Source organism: Thunnus maccoyii, chromosome 5 (genome assembly GCF_910596095.1).
Source record: "Thunnus maccoyii chromosome 5, fThuMac1.1, whole genome shotgun sequence".
Classification (NCBI taxonomy): domain Eukaryota; kingdom Metazoa; phylum Chordata; class Actinopteri; order Scombriformes; family Scombridae; genus Thunnus; species Thunnus maccoyii.
The window spans coordinates 23,470,993-23,492,168 of NC_056537.1; the positions used below are offsets into that span (position 1 = coordinate 23,470,993).

The 21,176-nt window shown below is 41.1% G+C and overlaps 2 protein-coding genes across 21 annotated transcripts in view; one reads left to right on the forward strand and one right to left on the reverse strand.

The window, feature by feature from the left end:
* The window catches only part of b4galnt4a (beta-1,4-N-acetyl-galactosaminyl transferase 4a), a 148,784-nt gene extending 143,842 nt beyond the window's left edge, over nt 1-4,942 (reverse strand). For 4 of the 11 annotated variants that reach the window (XM_042412195.1, XM_042412196.1, XM_042412194.1 and 1 more), the window contains exons 1-3: nt 1,714-1,795; nt 342-392; nt 166-213 (exon numbers count right to left, since the gene is read on the reverse strand). The gene's annotated coding sequence lies outside the window, so the exon portion shown is untranslated. Of the gene's footprint in view, nt 1-165; nt 214-341; nt 562-1,713; nt 1,802-2,334; nt 2,423-2,845; nt 2,897-4,854 lie in introns of those variants that run through there. The other 7 variants (XM_042412200.1, XM_042412199.1, XM_042412203.1 and 4 more) reach the window with 6 other exon arrangements.
* On the forward strand, nt 4,803-20,849 carry LOC121897598 (immunoglobulin superfamily member 22-like). Of its 10 annotated transcripts, none has more exons than XM_042412184.1 (27): nt 4,902-4,980; nt 7,004-8,265; nt 9,337-9,546; nt 9,974-10,108; nt 11,098-11,234; nt 12,332-12,431; nt 12,568-12,604; nt 12,936-13,107; nt 13,379-13,492; nt 13,750-13,912; nt 14,446-14,558; nt 14,774-14,936; nt 15,681-15,965; nt 16,090-16,214; nt 16,473-16,614; nt 16,869-17,076; nt 17,179-17,267; nt 17,358-17,660; nt 17,907-18,080; nt 18,314-18,442; nt 18,550-18,846; nt 18,939-19,027; nt 19,139-19,331; nt 19,576-19,878; nt 20,004-20,152; nt 20,245-20,425; nt 20,540-20,849. In XM_042412184.1, exons 3-27 carry the CDS (start codon nt 9,363-9,365, stop codon nt 20,605-20,607), a joined length of 4,053 nt encoding a protein of 1,350 aa, XP_042268118.1. In that variant the 5' UTR covers nt 4,902-4,980; nt 7,004-8,265; nt 9,337-9,362; the 3' UTR covers nt 20,608-20,849. The 10 variants fall into 10 exon arrangements, with proteins under 10 accessions (XP_042268113.1, XP_042268115.1, XP_042268118.1 ...); XM_042412182.1 differs by having other exon boundaries at nt 7,004-8,183; XM_042412185.1 differs by having other exon boundaries at nt 7,004-7,127.
* The last annotated feature ends 327 nt before the right edge of the window (nt 20,850-21,176 follow it).

Genomic DNA, 21,176 nt, shown 5'->3' on the forward strand with positions numbered 1-21,176 from the left:
CAACATGCCCACACTAATACAGACTATTTTTGGTCTGAACAGGGTTCAGACAGAATTTCAGTCTGGCAATAGCTCAGTATAAAAAGCATTGAGTCTAGATATTCGTGAATAATTCAATAAAAATATACTACTCCTGATACAGAGAAAATGTCATTTAAAACATACCTCAAATAGATGTAGAAAGGGCAGTGTCACTCAGTAGTAAATTTGATCCTGCAGGAACAGATTAACATAAAATATGTGATAATAAGTTCTAACTCCTAATTATTCCAGTTAAGAAGAACTTCACAATGAAATGCTTAAGTGACTTTTTAAATACAAAATGTAACTATCTGACTCACAAATACAATAGCTGCTTTCTGGTGAGTCAGATGATTTAGTACTCTTTAGTCCTAGATGTGCACAAAATACATGAATATGAACTTTTGATTAGTTTATAAAATAACAGCTGAGTAAAAACATACGGACAGGGTTTGAAGTAGAGCTACACTGATTGATTGATTGAATGATTGATTGATTGATTGATTGATTGATTGATTGATTGATTGATTGATTGATTGATTGATTGATTTAGTTTATGTATTATCAGACACAAAAAAACTAAAATCCATGTGATAAAATGTTAAAGTGAGCACACTTATTTCCAACATGGTCCTATGATGTTAAAAGATAAAGAAACACAAAGAAACACAAGACATTCAACATAAAAATAAACAATACAATCCTGAAGTCTAAAAACACTTCACCGCAATTTAAGAAATAAAAAGTAATAACTCCCACATCGAAAAACAAGAACAGCTACAGTAACGATGTCATTGCAGATTTAAAAGTCCTAACCTGACTTCTACAAGCCCCTCTCATACTTAAAAACTGGATGTGTAGCAGAAGGCTGTTCGGGAACACGGCACCAGTGTAATAAAAGGAACTTCTGGCAACATTATTCACTTGAGGCACTTTACATAAACACACACTGGTCTTGGTATTACAGTTATGCTGAGTATGGACCATTGTTTTCTGAGAACACAAGTATTGAGGAGCATACCCATTGATAATATTGTACATATGATGCAGCTTCTGTTGTTCTACTCTGAGCTGTACTGGCAGCAGTCCTACCCTTCTGAATTCATCACTACCGACATGAGTTCAAGGGGATGCATTTAATAAATACCGAATACTATTATTTTGCATCACCTGCAGTATGTTACTAAGTTTAGCTGTCAAACCACTGTACCAAGCAGAACATGCATAATTGAAATGAACCTGTATCAATGATGACACGAGAAGTTTCTTAACAGAAAAGTCAAAAAGCCTTGTTCTGCGACACAGGAACTTGAGTTGTTAGCACACTTAACAGAGTGGTGATTTCCAATATTTATCTGTAATTTAGATATCTTACAAGTGCAAAAAATTATTTCATGATCACTTAAAGCAATATCAAGGACGCCAGATTTGGGGAACTTTTTACACTCTTAGGCCAATATCAAGTCCAATATGGACTGGCTATCTACACATATTGTAGTAGGTTCAGTAATAAGTTGTTGCAAACCAAACACCTTACAGATGTTTGAAAATGATTTAACTAAACAACTCTTACTAGGAGGCAATAACAAGTTTGTATTAAATTCACCCAATGTAATACATTCCTACTCCATGCATACATTATTCTTAAAAGCTCATAAAAGTCGGTTTGCTTAGGAGGTCTGTAACACTCACCAATAATAATGGGTTTAGTCTTGAGAAGTAGCAGTTCAATTCACGCCGTTTCCAAACAGTCCACCTGGAAGTTGGCTTGCGTATTGAATGTTAGATCACTCCTTGCAAACAAGCATACCCCACCTCCATTTCTGTTGTGATCACGCTAGTAGACAGAATAACTGGTGAGCTCAATTTCTGCGTCCTGAACGGAGCTATGAAGCCATGTCTCGGATACTGCAATCACAGCAGTTTTAGAAGTAACTACAAACAGCTTGATCTCCTCAAGCTTAGGCAAAAAGCTCCTTGCATTTATATGAATAAAGTGAAGTCCTCTCCAAATGAATAAAACATCAGGATCTTTCCAAGTATCAAACAAACCCTCATCAGAGCGACAGGTTCCTCCAGGGCACCATCAAACACATTCGCGGGACACATTCCTTCAAGCAGCATCCATTGCACACCAGGGGAATGTTAGTCACTCCTCACAGCCAGATCATAGGTTTTTGATGTGATATTTCCACATTTTATGTCAACAAATATATCACAAAAATCACAAGCAACTGCTTTAGCATTAGCTCTCACCACCTCCTCACAGTTAGGACTGTAAAAACCCAGACTGACATCGATCTCGTATCTCACCTGTGAGTTGTTTGGTCCAGGACACTGGTGAATGTCTCCCGAAAGCAGCAGACAGACAGACAGTATGATGGCGCCAGCGTCAGTTTGTTGCTTGCCTCTGGCTCTACTTGCCTTGCCTGAGAGGCTGGACTGAGGAAGCCTGGTAATCAAAACTTCATTGCCATTTCCAAAATGTTTTTTTCAGCTTTTGCTGAAAACTGACAGTCTTTGTCCAGAGGCTCTTGGACAACGGCACAATTTCTATGACAATCAAGACTGCTGTAATTAAGTCTCAAACCTAAGTTTAAAAAGAACACATAAACTAACACTGCTGACAGCCCTCCACAGGTCTGGCGGCATCTTGCCAGGCTCTTTAAGTGTGGTTTAGTTGATTAATCTTTAAGTTGATTGAGTCAAAGGCCAGTAGCCACTTCAGATTTGGCAGGAGTAGTAGCTCTGGGGGAACCCTTGAGTGCATGGTTAATAAAATTAAACATTCAAGCACATACTATTTCAGCATACTACATCATACCGAGATTTCTTTGAAGCTCAAGGAACCTCAGTACTCATGTTCCAGTTGAGCCTAGAAGGAAAGATAAATGATTATAGTTATAAGTTCACTTAAAATATATGAAGGACTTACCGTACAAACAATTTTCAATAGTAACACAATTCAATATTTACTGGTTCAGTCAAGCTATTTATATCCAAAACCAAACTAATTAGCTTAAATTTTCCTGGTTAAAAAAACTTTGACTATTTTGAAAGGTTTTGACTATTTCAGTATTGGATAGATAATATCTTAAGATCAGAGGAGAAAAGTAGTTCTAGGATTGTTTTATTTGAATAGTTTTTAGAGGCTGTGAAAAAGTGAGTGGACCACACCATGTCATTGTCACCATTACACTTTGTATTTCTTTCCATACTTTTCATTTGTTTGTTCAGCCAGTTTAACATTTGTTAGCATTGTAGCATTGCTGTCACATGCAATGTGCTTGTGTTTAGCTTCATTTTGTTATTGTTACAGCCTTAGTGTCGTGTATGTGTGTTTTGTTTTTCTCTTTTGTGCCTCTCCTCAGGTACTGCCCTTCCCCCTCCTTGCAGCTACAGTGAGTGATTAAGGACACTGGTGTTCACTCACTCATCAGGGTCTGGATAAAGACCTAGGCTCAATCCCACTGTCCCCCCTAAGCCCTAAGCCCTGAACCCTCATGGACTTAATTGACGTCACCTGGTAGGTGATTGAGTGCAAGAGGCTGCAAGGGCTTGAGAAGGTTTAAATAGGAATTGGACAGCACTTTGCGACATATCATGTTAGCTTGATGGCACCAAAACATGTTAAGTATGATTGTGGGTTTGGGACTTTTTATTGGGACTTACAGAAAGTATGCATAAAGGACTCAAAATGTCTGGCAGAGAGCCCTCATGCACTTGATGATTTGATAGTGGGACAGCCCTAAACCCTCACGGATTTTGTGGGGACACACCTCAAAGTCCGTGAGTCCATGAGTGTGGATATTGGGATTGGGCCCTAGAGAACAGTGCAGACCGTGCCCTTGGGCCATTTTGGCAGTCTGTGTGCAAACCTTGGTGGTTGCAAACCCTCTTAATCCTCAAGCGGCTATGTACCAGGATCAGTAGGTTTTGGTTTACTCCTTTATGAAGGGAGGGTGAAGATTGTTTTTGAACTTTGACTTCAATTGGGTTAACTGTTACTATTGTCTCTGTTATAGGTGTACTGCCCCCTCCCACCCCCTCACTTTGAGTTACTGCTATAGTTATTTTGTTGTTACAAATAAAGTCTTTATTTTGGTTACATCCATTTCCCTTTCTTTCATTCTCCTAGGCTCACTTTTATATGTGTCACTCCCTTTATCCCCTGGACATTTTTCAGGGATGTAACAGCTTCATTTACATCTGCATTTATGGTCTAATCGAGGCAGACAAGTATTTAAGTTCATTTATTGTTGATTGATTTAAGTCCATAGTTTAGTTATAGATTAGCTTTGGTTGTAACTTACCATATACTCACTGTGCTTTCAGGAGACAAAAGAGGGAGGCACTGAACCACTTCCTGCTTTTAAGATCTAAATGACATCATCATTGATATCATGGGTTAGATCAAGTATGGAGGGATTTATTTTATTTAGTTAAATGTTTGGTTTTGTATTTATGTTACTATTATACTATTACTTCTCTTTTTTCTAGCATCTTCCGGTGATTTTATCTATTTTTGAAAGATTACATTTTTTAATGGCATTCTATGGGAGGAATGATCCCCATCAGTTTGAAAGTTGGAATCTCAACTACAAGTGCCAAAGTATTAGCATTTGATACAATTTCACCTGTGGGCGGCACTACAAAATTTTAAAAATTGCTGCTGGAGCAGTAGCTTTTGCAGCAGCAGTTCTCTACAATAGTAGAGAGTTGGCACGTCTTCCTGGATAGTGGAATATGATTTTTCGTTCCTCTAGCCAATCAGACTCCCAATGCTGCTCTTTAAATATCATTGCAATTCTGTACTCTGTCTTTCAGACCTACTATTGTGCAATCAACCTCCTCCCAATCACCACCATGATGTCCATGTTTTCCGTCTCAGAGCAGCAGTTTCCTCCGTCAGTAGAGCCCCACCAGCACGCTCCACTGGGCCCTGTGAAAGCATGCCAGGTTAGTGTGAAAGACAGCCTGAGGGAGTGTGTCTTTTCCTTTGTTTTTTTGTTCTTGTCCTTTTTTGCTTTTTTGTTTTCTTCCGTCTTTCTATATTCCTTTTTTTCTATATTTCCTTTGTTCTACATTTCCCACTTTCATGGGCTGAATAATAAATATTGTTATTGTGTGACTCCTGCAAGCAACTGTGGGTTCCTTGGCTGAAATCAGTCTATGGTTATGGCCACACCCATCTGTGCCTATAAAATTCTTCTGCTATTTTGCATTTTTTGGTAAACACAGTTTGTGGTTTTTATTGAGCATGTTTTGTCAAATCCTATCTTCACCAAACTTGATACATACCATATTTTGATAACCTGAACAAAACTTGTCTTCGTTTTGGGATATCTCCTACTGTTTCTCTGTAATTGGTTACCAAATCTTTGTAGGTGTGGCCTAATACACATAAACTACTATATCTCCTAAATATATCATTCATTTGCAACCAAATTTGGCAATGCAGAACAGGCAGGGATGCTGAGCAAGTCCGTAGCGTTTGATACAATTTCACCTTTTGGTGGTGCTACAAAATTTAAAAAAGCTAGAGGTCTAATCAGCTAACAGCAATTTCTTCTGGAAATGCACATTCTAGTTTTAAATATAATGTCACATTTACATAAAAAATACCATATTAATAGAAATATAGGCAACAAAAATAAACATTTTTCCCCATTTTACCATCTCAATGAGAAAAAGCATTAATCTCTGGATTCAGGTCTTTGGTCATTTCCAAAAATTGTTAGGTTAATAAGCAGCTGGCTAGACCCACGTTAGCCCATTAGACCCCTTTAATGGCAGACATTTTGACTGGTCAAAGAAAACCACAGGTGCAAATAACATTGACAGTCTATGGTTGACTGTGATAATGCTAATGCTAATGCTAATTATGGCTAAATTGCTTACCGGAAAAACTGAACAGCTGACTCCTTAGAGGGTCTTTTAGTACAGCAAAACGCTGAACAAGACTTTTTAGGCGACCAAAATGTTACAATTAACTTTCATGAACTGAAAACACACTAAAATAGCGGCAGCTACGCCTATACTCTGTGAATCTGGGGTTACGCCATGGTGACGTTACGAACGTTGATGAACGTTAATGAACGTTGTGACTGTGGTAGCGGTTTGTCAATCACAAGGTAGCCACGCCCTAAAGCGTACGCTGCTTTATCGTCTATTTTACTTTAACTGGGACCATAATTTACAAAATGAACACCATGATGTATTGAAGAAGACTTGAAACTAGCGATTTAGACCATAAACTCATTAGGAAAGAGTTTACTGAGGTAATAAATCAAGTAGAAAGTAGGGTCATTTTCTCATATACTTCGAAATAATCGGACTTATTTCTGCAAACAGTGGAGTCGACTCCTGCTGGCAATTGTAAAGAATGCAGGTTCAAGACACTTCCGCATTTCCGTATTACTTTTCAGGCTGGGAGTTACCTTCTTGGTGTGGATCCATTTCTTAAAGCTTAATTAAGTGACATTATGAAATTAGCTGACTGTGTTCACCCTGCTAAAAACGTCTGTGAAATGGACTCAATACCTTGCATCATTTAACCACTGACATCAGCTTGTTCTGATTTCTTCTTATCAACTAAGATGATGTAGTGTCAGCAATCACTCAAAATTATATAATCATCAAAAGCAACAGTTTTGCTGCAGTACATCATAATAATATTAAGAATCAGGACCGTAGTCAGAATTCAGAAAGCCCCTCCATTTTACTGGTGTCAGAAAATTCTGAGTAGATAGCAACAATTAAATCTTGTTGGGCTCTAATTGTTTAGTTATTGTTTACATATTTCACATTTCTGTCAAATCAATTCGTTTATAGGTTCTGTAAGTTAATTGCACCTCCCAACATGGTCAACTTTACTTTTTTTGATGGCCTAAAAATAGTCAAATGTAGATGCTGGAATCAGTGCATAAAATATCCACAATTAATTGGCCTCTTAAAAGCTGTAGAATGTTATTTCCCCCAGGTTGCTTAAACTTCTTCCCAGAAAAAATACCAAGGACAAGATCTCAGTGCAGTGCCTGGTAAATATCTTCATCCTTCTCTTCCTCCACCGTGCTCTGAGCACAGTCTTATCTGGGAAAAAAGAGGCAAGTGTAACACCTCATGCTGTACTGTGCTCAGACATATATCTATAATATCTTGTGCCTTTGAAGACAATCAGCTTCTTTCTTGCCATGTCTACTCTCCCAAGTAAATCTGTGTGTACCAGTGATTATGAGTGAGTTACATCGCTAGTTCATCGCGTGTCAGGGGTTCGTCGTGCATCATGGGTTGTCCTGTTGATGCTCTAGCCTCACCTTGATAACCATTATTCAGTGCTGGACAAACTCACAACAGATGGTATAAACCTAAAGCACTGAAGAGGCAAGTACAAGGTCACAGACCAACAGAGAATGATCATTTATAATTCATGTACTATTGTTTAATGTATGTTAAAACTGTTGCATATTGCATTTTTTTTTAATGATACACTGAGACCTCTGGCACTGACGCACGTGGGAAGACATGCCTCAGAGCCAGAGCCTGCTAGAAACTCTCCATCACCACATGCTCTTTGGAGCATGTTAATGTTCAGGAATACTAGTGTGAGACAGCCCTCAGTGGATGCTCAGACTAACTGACCAGTGGGAAATATTAACATGATGTATTGGTCCAGCCCAGGACAGCATAGACCAACAAACTCAGGCCAGATCAGAGCCTTATTTGTCCAGAGACAAGACACAGCAGGTGTTTAAGCTGAGTGCCCCAGCCTTGGCTCATCCACCAAAAAGGAACCAAGACAGCATCAGAGACCCAGCTGGCAGGAGTGCCACAGAGAGGGGAGCAGTGAGTGGATTAAGAACATCATAAGAGGAGACATTTGGGCTGGAAGCAGTTAAACCAGGAACCCGGGGCGCTGACTGAATCTGAAAAGACAGTAAAGGCTTTGCTGTAACAAGTAAGTTTGGTTGGCTGTGTGTCTTCTGAAATAACGGAGCCATGGGAGGAGAGGAAAAATCCTTTTGCAATTTGCCATGCTGGATGCTGTGAGAAAGAGAGAGATCAAGGACACTGAACAAAGAGCCAGAGAGGTAGGGAGGAAGAAGAGATGTTCTGGTGTTCCACTTGCAGTGAGACAGCAACCTGTTCAGCACTTTGTAGCTGTGAGTCACTTGCTACTGCTTTAGACTGTACAGTTATACCATCAGAGAGTTTGCTGCAGCCGCTTAAAAACAACTTCCTTTGGTAGGTATCAAAGCTTACACCACTAATTAGTTCCATAACTCCAACATGTAATATATTTGCTGCAGGAAGCAAAACTCACATAATTACTTGTTGGATTTACGTTTTACATTTAGAGGCTAATCTTGTGGTTAATTGTTCCTTTGGCTTGACATTTACATACTAAAACCAGGCTGTCAGCGAAAGAAAACAATTCTATATTTTCATACTGGCTCACAAATATAGACATGATCATGCACCCTGGGCTTTATGTGAGTTTTATATGAGTACTGAAGTTTCATAAGCAGATAAAGTGAGTGACACATTTTTAATTAGTAGGAGACACTGGAGCTTGACTCCTGCTGGTACTTGGCATTAAACAGTTGTAATGTGGCTAATCTTCTTCCTTCAGCCACGGGTAAAGTGTATGCATTATACATTATACGTGTGCAGGCACAAATGCACAGCTCACACACATACAGAGAGACAGAAATGTGGACTGGGCATGAGGGAGGAATCCTAATTCAAAGTAAGAAGAAGGAAGAGCACGGTTCATCAGTGGTACAAACACAATGCCTTATCGCACACAGCAGGTATGTGGATTACCTTTTTAATTGGATCTTTGTTTGAGTCTGGCAAAGGCAAATGACTATTGTAGTCACTGCTGAAAGGAGGATGATAGAGCAAGGAAAGGGCAGGGGACAACAGGGGAAGGGAGGTGGGTTTCAGTAATTTTTTGGGGGCATACTTCTAGAAACACAAACCCAATTACCACTAAGACACAGCGGAGAAGTGTGTCCGACGCATGCACGTGCATGCAAACGCGCAAACCTACACACACATACACGCACATACAAATGCACAAAGACAAGTCGATGTCTGCTTTGCACATTCTCTGCATGAATTTAGAGAAAATGGTTAAGATCGTCCTCTATCCCTCAGGTCCCTCTTATCTACTGGAGGCAATATATCAGGACTAAAAGATGTTACACATAACAAGACTCTATGGAATGGAGTCAAATGAGTATTGTCCGCTTCTGTCATTTCACCACTTGTAAGATATCTTTTTGCATCTTTATTTGCATCCATCAACAGCCAGGCACCACCTTAATATCACCACCATGGCAGAAGAGCTCCTCCAGGCCACAGGGGGCAGGATGGAGCAGATGGGTCAGATAAGGCAGATACCAGAAATGCAGATGTCCTCCTCCTCCTCCTCCTCCTCCAGCTCCTCAACTTTTACCTCTTCCATGAGCTCCACCAAGCTGCGAAGAGTGTCTCAGGGCTTGTCGAGGACCATGGATGGTAGGAAACGTGATGATCTTCCCTTCATGTGCTATGCTCTTTAATAGAGCAAATTTCATTATGAGAAATGGCATGAGACAGTTGGGGATACAATGAGCAATAATAACAAAATTAACAATAATAATAATAATAAATAAATAAAAAGTACCTATAGTGGACTTTTCTTACCTGCATTTTGTCTTAATGTCTTAAAGTTATGTGCATTTTGAACTGTGATGACTAAATGACGCCAGCCTGTCATTTTAAGCTCCTGCCCAAATGCACACCAATGATAAAGCACATTAAGTACATTTTTCAGTACTACAGTGCAACAAGCACCATTGAAAGTGATGAAAACATCACATTTGCATGTAAGGCTGCTCTAGGATGGTTTGCCTCTTTGTGCATGATGATGTTGTTGATGTGAATGTCCTTTATACTCCTTCAGAGCACTCTGGGGTTCAGCGTAAGTCCTCAGCTGTGGTGGAGTCCTTCAGCCAGGTACAGAAATCCACCCACGTCCCTGAGGGAGAGTCTGTCCCAGATTTTGAGGAGAAACTGCGCCCCATCACAGCCCAAGAGGGTGAGGTGAACTGCTCCTTGTATCCTACAGTACCTTAACTGTAAAGGCTCATGCACACCTTCAGTTACTTGTAGACAGCTGTGTGGGAGGAAATGTCCATAGGCAACAGAACAGAGAATTCCTGCACACTGTCCTTTTACTTGCAATAAACTTCATTAAAGTTTTGGTTGTTAGACCTTCATCAGGTAAGGTCTAACGACTGAAATATTGTATCTTTAATAGAGTTTATTGCAAGTAAAGGGACAGTATGTGGGAATTCTCTCCATCCCCACAGTACCTTGAAAATTCAAGAAATGCCCCTAGTGTCCCCTAATATCTCTCTTCCCATTGCATTGTAAACAACTGTGAGCCCTTGAGATTACAAGAGAACTACGTGCAAGCTAATTTTAGATTCTTGCCCATAGTTTGCCTAGAAACTTCAGATGACACAAGTTCAACTCCACTGGGGAAAAAGTTAAAGTAAAAGTTTGCTGCAACGTGTAAACTCCAGATATAACCATTTTTCTGTCTGGGTGAAGGTACTGTAAATCCAATCTGATATCAAAGTCCTGACAAAGACCTCACAAAGCACAAAGATACTGTGATAGGGTTTGTGAGATGTCGGTGACCTCCACACAAGAAAGCCTTTGTTGCCTCTGCTGAATACTAGTGCCTGTTCTGCATAAACTGCAGGTGTCTGAGTGTTATTTACCCTGGCTCCACCTGTGAATTACAGATTAAGAGGATTGTAGAAGGTAGCCTGTCACAATATGCAGAACACTGCAGAGTAGCCATAGCATTAGCATTCATGGACTGACCTTAAAGGTATGGCCTCAAAGGGAAAACAGAAAAAGACAAGAGAGAGAGACAGAGAGGTAACATGAAACATTCAGTTTTATTGCGTCAATATGATTTAAAAATCATAACTATGTCTCAAAAATCAATTGGTAATGCAACAGTGGTTTCTCTACATCTAATCATTCTCAAGCAGTCTCGTCTGTCGTTCATAGGTGACAACGCAGTGTTCAAGGCGAAGGTGACAGGGAATCCCCAGCCCACTGTCAGCTGGGAACGAGCCAGTGGGTGTCCGCTGTCTGATGCAACAAAGCCTTTCTATGACAATATCAACCATCAGTATATACTCAAGGTTTGACAATATAACCACACAGCTTTACAATGCGCCTCTCTTATTAAAGGATCCCACTGTTTTCTCTTCTGAAACAGAAACCAAGGCTGTGATAAAAGAAAACAACTTCTCTGATACTGAAATTAACTTTGTGTTGATTCAGATCTACAATGAGTCTCTCAGAAGATCATTTTGATCATTTTGTTGTTATAATTGATATAATTGTACAATGACTAATGTCAAACAAGAAACTGAAATTGAGTTAATATTTGTTTTATTTCAGTCACATCAGACTATAAATACAAGGTAGCATTGCGTATATTTGTGCTTTCTGGTTGTCATATTTGCTTCATTGATGGCTGTGATGAAGCAATGCCTTATTTTTAAGACAAATCCATCACACACACAGATGTCATGTATGTATTCCAAAAGTTGTGTATGAGTGGATCACTGATATCTGTAAGCATTTCTTTAATGAATCCGTATGTGTTTAAATCATAACACATTTACCAAGACAGTAAAGAGTGAAAATGCAGTACTTAAAAATGTGAATGTGACCATAACAGACTGCCGCAGCGGCTCTATACAGAGTATCATTAAGCCGAGGGGCTCTGCCATCTTGGTGCTGTCAACCCAGACAGCACACCATGCATCATGAGGAAAAGTAGATAGGGGAAAAAAACTCTCTCTGATCCTTTTATCTATAACCACTCTGGAGTGGATTTAGCGCTTTCTCTGTACCAGCCGGGGAGCTTAAGTGAAGCTTAAATAGCTATTATAAAGCAATTAACTTGTGGGTGCTGACATATGCATCTCCCCATGCCATCTGTTTCTCTGGTGAGGGATGACTGTTAAGTTGCAGCGCTAAATGTTGACAAGGTATTCCTAGCATTGCACTGCCTCCCTCTGCTCCAAATAAGCACTGCAGTGGAATCTAAAGTGACCAGATGATGATGTGATGATACGGCTGTTTCAAATATTTGTGTAGCTTTACTTTCATTACTTTGTAATAGAGTGGGTACATCTACATAGGGTTACAGTTACAGGTTACAGTTATAAGTTACAGTAAGCATCAATCAAGCTGCTCTCATTCATTTGATGTGTTTCTTCCACTTCAGATTAAAAACCTCACACTGGGGGATGCTGATGTCTATAAATGCATCACCTCCAACCAGCATGGAGAGGCTATCTACTCGGTATCCCTCATTGTTACAGAAAGTGAGTCTAACTGTTTCATATGATACATTGTGTGAACCTTTCTTAGTCCTGATAAGTTGTTTAGAAGATTTCAGCTTAGTTTACATGCTGTTTTCACTCAGCGCCTCTGGTGAAGATTCTCTCTTTTTGTTTCTAGATCCAGCGTTGGACTTCAAAAAGATGCTGAAGAAACGGTAAGAACACAAGCATGTTGTCTAATACTGCCCCTGACACTCCCAAAACCTGTCAAGGTGTGATGGAGCTTTCTCTGATCCACCCCCAGGTTCTTTCCTTTTTTTTGCATGCATCCAGAAATATCTACAGGACGAGATCTAAAGAGCTCCACTGTGTGCCAGTGTTGCCGCAGGGGCAGAGGAAGATGCTTCTGAGCTGTCATCGCACATATGCCCATACTGTCAGACATACACGCACGCATACATACACAAACCTGGCATCCACCTATGCACGTGCACATAAACACACATGCATGCTTTGCTGCCTCCTGAGAACTTTCTCCTTGTGCAGCAGTGTGGAGAAGAGAGAGGAGAGGAAGCCACCTACAGAGGAGGAGATGCTAAAGATCTTGGCTGGAGCTGACAAGAAGGACTACGAGAAGATCTGTGCCGAGCACGGCTTCACCGACTTCAGAGGCATCCTCAAGAAGCTGAAAGAGATGAAGAAGAAAGTGGAGGTGGAGGTGGGCCTGTCATACAGAGAGCTTGTTCACATACTGGAGGATCAGATAAAGATGAAAAGGTTTGGGATATGATATGGGAAAAAAATCTTAAAATAGAGCTGAATGTTTAATGTCACAGCATAGCCATGGGAACAAAGGTATGTCGCATGGTTACACTCAAGACAACTAATGTGAACATAGGAAAATACTTTGCGGTGTCATTTCGTCACTTAAGTGGTTTGTTTAAAATATATAAATAAATGTTTGATTATTTGATTTTTTTTTTTTCCAGATGGTGCGCGTGCTGAAGCCCCTGGAGGACATCACTGCCAAACCTGACACCAATGTTGTGTTTGACACCATCCTGGAACTGAAAGATCCAAACATCAGGATGCAGTGGTTTCTGGTGAAAAAAATCAATGTCTGACTGTTGTGTTAGTGTGTCACAGTGTATATATATATATGTATATATATATATATATATATATATATATATATATATATATGTATAAAGAGAGAGAGAGAGAGAGAGAGAGAGAGAAAGAGAGAGAAGAGAGAGAGAAGAGAGAGAGAGAGAGAGAGAGAAAGAGAGAGAGAGAATTTTCCATTACATAAACCACTTGTGAGTTCTCCACTCATCCAGACATTTTATTTACGATTCAGGGCACGGAGCTGCTGCGGATCCAGTACTCTCATGGGAAATACGAAGTGAAACAGATGGGAACCAAGCACATGCTGTGCATCTCTAGCGTGAGACTCAGTGACATGGGCACCTACGCTCTCCAGGTTGGAGACAAGAGACTGTCAGCCAGGCTTAATGTCATAGGCAAGTGCAGAATGAGACTCAAGTCCTTCCCGCCTCTCATAACTCATAGAGACAGTGTCATCATTGACTGTATTACCTACTCTGTGTGACTCTCTCCGTTTTTACACGCTCTCTTTTTCTTGTCATTTGCACCCTTGAACACCTGTGCCATGTGGTGTTCTGTCAAGAGCTTTGATTTGGACTTGTTTGATTGTTTTAACAGAGATGGACACGTTTTATTTGAGCATACTCACCTGCCTATGTGCATGACATTTTTCTTATTCCTTCTACTCAGAATCAGTTTCCTTTCCTGTCTCTCATCTCCTATTCTGTCTACAGGGCACAGATTGACAAAACACTTCTTTTTTGACCAATTAGGGATGATTACCCCTCTTTGGAGCTTTTAGTTTTCTTATATTACTCTAAACACTCACATATGAAAGTGCTAATTGCCAGGCATCTTTCATAGGTGTGCTTTTTTTGGTGAAAGTCCTTTTCAATAAGGTTTTATCTTTTCAATTTGTAGTGATTTCTGTGTCCTTTCTCTCTTTCAGATGAACCTCTAAAATTCCTGTCTGACTTCAAGCCCAAAAAAGTGACGGAGCGCCAGACTGCTGTGTTTGAGGTCCGTCTTTCCAAGAAGACAGACGCACCACTTATCTGGAAGGTTAGTGTCTGATTCAAAAAGACACACTGATTGACTTAATTACACTTTTACAGAATTAAACAATAATTCACCATCCCATCCTGGAGGAGATTTCACAAATTTGGTCTCTAGGAAAACCTCCAGGAGTTTGATTGAAATTGCATGATTGAAGAGGGGAAAAAAAGAAAAGAAATCGTTTTCCCAGATGTGTTTGTGTGTTTATGTGTTTTTGACAGGTAAAAGGAAAGGAAGTAAAAAGAGATGAAAAGTTCGACGTGTCCCTGTCTGAAGATGGTCTGACCTACACCTTGAAGATTAAAGATGTGAAAGTCAGTGACACTGGAGACTACACCATCAGCATTGGAGACCTCACCACCACTGTGCCGCTCTTCATCGAACGTACGGACGGAAGTATTTCATAGGTTTCACCAACATAAAAAACGTTTTATGTTTTGTTTTGTTTTTCCCAAAAGGGCCGTGTCTTCCTGTTTTAGTGGAGTTAGCAGAAGCAATTCTAAGGAAACAAACTTCCTCCCTCAGACTCAGTGGAGATGAGCACTTACTGCTATTTTTTTTTCCTCCCCTGAGATTAGAGGTTGCTTCATAGCTATGCTTAACAACATTATCTTCCCTCTATCTTCCAAATGAAGATGTATGGGTAGCATAATAAATCCTCCCTCCTAGTGCTGAGTTGAAAGTAAGCCAACCAAATCCCTCCTCACAACAAGCTCATTTATTACGCCTCTGTCTAACAAGATGCTTATTTGCCTAAGGTGCAAGCTGGGGCATGTAAATATCTTCACAAGGATATGTGGCTGTCCTCTGGGGTTGCAGGAACAGAAGCATAGTAATTGAGGTTGTGTTAATTAGTTATTCATTGGTACACTCTATCTTTCTTGTTCTTTAAGCATAATTCTATAACGAAGGTCTGCTGTATGTGTAGGGACTTAATATAAAGTAAACTAATAAGTGGGTACACGAGAAAGATCTGTTCTTATCTAAAATTATGTTTTTCCATTTAAGATGTGATTAATCTTGTTTTCATGTGTTTAAAATACAGAAATCACCACAAAATCAACCTTGAAGTGACTCTTACTCTTATTGTTGGTCTTTTTTTTTTTTTTTTTTTACTATATTTTCTAGGGATTCCCATCAAGTTTATCAGCTATTTGAAAAACGTCCGTGTGCAGGAGAGAGGCAAGGCCCACCTGGAGTGTGAGATGAGCTCCAAGGACGTGCACATTCGCTGGCTGAAGGATGGGTGTGATATCACAGCGAGCCGTCGCTACATCTTCATGCGTGAGGGAAAGAGGGCAGAGGTCATCATCGAGGACTGTGAGCTGACAGATGAGGGGAAGTACTCGGTCGTCTGTATTCAGGACAATGACTCACACGAATATGTCAGCTCTGCCAATCTGACTGTGGATGGTAATGAAATCTGTCCGTCTGTACTTTTTCTGTGTCACATAGCTTGTTGAAGGACTAAAATTGAATTACGAAGTACTAAATAAGACCCTAAATAAGCTCTTTTTCTTTTATGTTTTTATGTCAGAGCGTTTTGCCTCAGTGAAGAGCGGTATGTCAGATGTTCAGTGTCCGACAGGCTCCCCTGTAGAGCTGTGCGTTGTCCTTGATGATGAGAAAGTGGATGGAGTGTGGCTGAAGGATGGACTGGAGGTAAGAGATGATGGGAAGAAAAGGTTGTAGTCTCCTCGTTATGCATCCTTCTTCTGTCAATATATCTGACTAGTCTTTGCTCCTTCCACTCTCATACCTAAATATCAAGCAAACATAGCATAAGGTGTATTTTTTGTGATAGACTACCATCTTTAAAAACTCTACTTCATCACCACCATTTCAATTGCATTTATTTTTTGTTAACACATGATAAAAAAAAAACATTGTTGTGTATTTTTCCCGGGTTTCACTTGACAGATTTCAGAGCAGAGTGGGGTTCAGGTGGTCAAACAAGGAGCTGTCCACAAGCTGATCTTCACAGGTGTGTCTGATGCCCATGAGGGCAAGTACACCTTCAGAGCCAAAGGAGCAGAGAGTGAGGCTGTGCTTACTATTGCAGGTGAGTGTGTGAGTGTGGGGGGGGGGGGGGGGGGGGCGGGGGGGGGGGGGCACTGTCAAAATCAAACACTATTTATATTTAAATCCAGACTGTGATTTTTTTTCTATTTTTTCTATTACATTTTCAAATCCTACACACAAGGGGTTTAAACTAAAGCTACCAAATCAATACCAGAAATTAATTAAACCAAAATAAAAATGAAATAAAAACTTGAAACTACATCCAAATATCCATTAAAAACAATTGTTTACTAGACCCTCCAGAGATTGATTCCTCTGCACTGGACTTGTTGGGGGCCCAACCTGTGACTGTGAAGGCAGGCCAGACAGCCACCATTAAGATCCCCTTCAAAGGTAAACCACCTCCCAAGGTCACCTGGTACAAGGACGGTGTAGAGGTCACGGAGGATGAGAGGACCAAGGTGGAGCGGACAGCTGACGGCACCACACTGGTACTCAGCAGGTGGGTGAGCAGAGAAGGGCATCATCTACTCAGATATTTTCTGATCTTCTAAAAGGCACTGAAATTTATAAACATTTCCACTCACTCTGCCTGTTTAACCAGATGTGTACGAGAGGACAGCAGTGCAATCATGCTTCGCCTAAAGAGTGACTGTGGCACTGCTGTTGCTAACCTGCACCTCAACGTGATTGGTGGGTGATAATTTTTGGCAACCAATGTTGACGCTGTTTTCTTTAATGCTGATTTGAAATACTTGACTCCTCTTTTGCCACGTTCTCTAGACCATCCTAAGCCTCCTCAAGGGAAAGTTGAGTTCCAGGAGCTTTCAGGAAAGTGTATCAAGATGAAGTGGAAGGCTCCCCGGGACAACGGGGGTAAGCAGGTGACTAGCTTTGTGATTGAACGCCGTGTGGCAGGGAAGAAGTCCTGGAACAGAGTTGGAGAAGTGGACAGCAGCACCACCATCTTCAGCGATGACAAAGTGGAGGAGGGGCAGGCGTATCAGTATCGCATCAGGGCCGTCAACGTGGAGGGAATGAGTGACCCCCTCGAGACAGAGGAGGTGCGTGCTGGAGAACCGATAGGTGAGAGCTCATTTGAACATATCACAGGGCTGTCATCATCATCATCATCATTGCTGCTATCATCAAAATCATCTCTTAAACACCCAAATGCATGTGCAAAGGAAAGGTGAGACTTATACCATCATTATTCTTCCCTGTCATTATCATCACAGCCGTTGAAATTATCATTTCATTGTTAGATACATTCCCTTTTCTTCATATCTTAGCATTTGTGAATACTTCTCTTGTTTAAATCCACCCACCCAGAGCCTCCAGGGATGGCATCCCAGCCCCAGGTGTCTAACATAACCAAGGACACCATGACAGTGAGCTGGACACCTCCAGGCCACGATGGTGGAGCCCCAGTTCTGGGCTACAATCTCGAGAGGAGGAAGAAGGGCAGCAACATGTGGTTACAGGTCAATAAGGAGCTGCTCACAGGTCAGACTAAAGGGCAGTAAAATAAGATATCATGCCCTAGTTACTATAAATGTAAGATAATATTTAACTTGCCTATACATACAATACAGAAATGCATGTGTAAGGACATTTTAACATGTGTCAACCAAGTCATGACTCGTCAGAAGTGGCAATAGCGCAGAGTGTCTAACATATATGATTTTCATTTCTGTATTGAAAGTACATACTCTTCTATTGCATTTGTATCTATCTAGATTCTAAATTTGTGGTGGATGGGCTGGTGGATGATGTGGAGTATGAGTTCAGAGTGATCAGTGTAAACAGGGCTGGAGCAGGAAGTCCCAGCACCATTTCTAATTCTGTCCTGGCCAAAGACCCAATACGTGAGTCCTTTGCTGCCTTCTTCATTTCCTTCCCCTCCTTTCTTCTCTTTATCTGTATTATCTAGACTATCTAACATCATTTAAAAAATCTGGCTTTCCCCTCACAGGAGCTCCTGGCCTGGTGAGGAATCTGTGTGTTTCTGACTCCACAAACTCTTCCATTACTCTGAGGTGGACCCCTCCAGAGCAGGGAGATGAGCCTTCGGGCTACATCCTAGAGGTCCGCTCTGAAGATGCTAAAGATTGGATGAAAGCCACTAAGATCCCCATCGCTGGTACTGGCTTCACTGTGGGAGGACTTCAGGAGCGTATGAAGTACCACTTCCGTATTCGGGCTGTCAACGAAGGAGGGCTGGGGGAGCCTATTGAGCTGTCGGAGGGTGTACTGGCTCTGCCTCCTCCTGGTAATATAACTGCATTCTGTTGAAATCCCCCTTTTTCTCTATTTGTTTTTTTTCTTTTCTATTCATTGAATTCTTTTTAATTCCCTACAAAGTGGCACCCAGGTTTGACCTCCAGGGGAAGCTGAAGAACCAGATGGTGGTCCGTGCTGGAACAGCCCTCTGCCTTCACCTCAGCTTCAGTGTAAGTCTCCATCAGTCAGATGAACTAGTTAGATTACAATCGGTTATATCTTTCTGAGCCTCAAGACTAACTAATACAAGTCATCACTCATTTCCTTCTTCACCATCACAGGCTTCACCTCCCCCAGTGGTAACCTGGTTCAAGGATGGCATCCTCACCACAGGAAGAGAGGTCATCACCAAGAGCCAGAATCACTCCCAGTTCCTCATTTCCTCGTCTCAGCGGTCTGACTCTGGTGTCTACCGTGCCCACCTGAAGAATGACTACGGAGAGGCTCACTATGATGTTAATGTCAGGATTACAGGTAAGTGATGAAGGATTGATTGTTTATGCATCTATCTTTTAATTTTGTGCTTTCTTTAATGTTTTTTACTGTATTTTGCCCAACAACAAATCACTCAGGGAGGATACATCTCTGCTTTTCTGGCTTTGTGGAAATTTGAGAAATTTGAGGTCAAATAAGATATTTGACCTCAAAATAATATTGCAGCTCAAATAAAATATTTCTTCTCCTCATCATCCCCCTTCAACTGCTCCCCTTCCATAAGACTTTCCGCGACCCCCGAAGAACCTTCGCCTGGTGGAGGAGGTCCCAGGCACGGTGACCCTGCAGTGGGATCACACCCCAGACCTGGTTGACGATGATGAGGGAGCACATTATGTCATCCTTAAACGAGATACCAGCACAGCTTCCTGGTTTACGGTGGCTGAGCGTGTCTTCAGCAGCAAGTACACTGTCACCGGACTACTGCCTGGGAGGAAGTACTACTTCAGGGTTGTTGCACAGAACTCTATTGGAGATAGTGACCCCTTGGACTCCAAGGAACCTCTCATCATCGCAAAGGAGAAAGGTGAGAGGGTGGACATTTGATTTCAGCGTTACACCATTGATTGGCGTGTCAAATGAGCACTTTTGCTCATTTTCCTGTACTTCTATCTTCATGTATATATCTCTGTTTATATATTTGTGTCTAAGAGTGCATCAGCAGCCTTCAGTTGAAGGAATATGCTCCACCATCACGTCAGGTGAAACCTACTTTCCTGCTGCCACTGAAGGATCACGCTGTATACAAAGGCCATGACTGCACCATGAGCTGCGCCTATCAAGGCATGCCAACTCCAAAGGTATGAAAGACATGTTTCTGATATCAGTGTGGTGCATTGGCCCAAAACATCCTTGCATTAATAAAACATCTGTTGGTTATTCCCATGTATAGGCCTGCTGGTACAAAGGGGAATCGAAGATCTCTGACAACCCTCGGTTTTGGCACAGCACAGCCAACGGAGTGTGCACCCTGGTCATCCCTACCTGTGGAGCTAAAGATGGAGGTAGATACACGCTAGTGCTGGAGAATCCACTGGGGACGGCCAAGTGTTCCTGCAGCCTGGTGATCTTTGGTAAGTTTTAGAGAGGGGCAGTAGAGTGTAACGATGGATTAATACAGAAAAAAATGTGTATTAAGCTTTGCTGAACTAATTCTTTATCTCTCTGTATGTCACAATGTCTTCCAGATAAAGATGACAAAGGCCTGCTGGAGAGCCTGACCAACCAGGCAAACAAAGAGAAGCTTATCTTGTAAGACATGCCATGACAGATGCACTTTGATTGGCCACATACCTTCTGCATGTACTGTCGCCACTTACAATAACTTTGGCTAGGGTTGAAGTTTTAGGACATTAGAAACATACACATCAGATTTACGATTGACCTGAGTCATTGCTTGTGATTGCTTGTCATCTGTTTAAAATGCTGTTTTTTCATCTTTCAACTTGCTTGTACTCAATTTTCCTGGCTCTGGTAATACACAATATGAACACTAGAGGTCGGACTTGCTCCCATTCTTGTATAGGCATTCTTCTGGAGAGATTTTTACCAGTCAGCTCAGTCAGCCAAAGAGATTGTACTTGTACAGTACTCATTGTACTCATGGTCACAAATGCTTTTCTCTCTATAAAGGAATTTAAAGAAAAACATCATCATACATCATTATTAAATCATCATTTAATATAACAATCCACAGTGCACTATATCCACAATGCCAAAGTTCAAGAGTGAAAGTGGTTTGAGGAAAGTGGCATAAACTCTGCAAAATATGCAACTGCTCGTCAAAATCTCACCTCCATTTGGGATGTCCTGGTGGCTTATTTT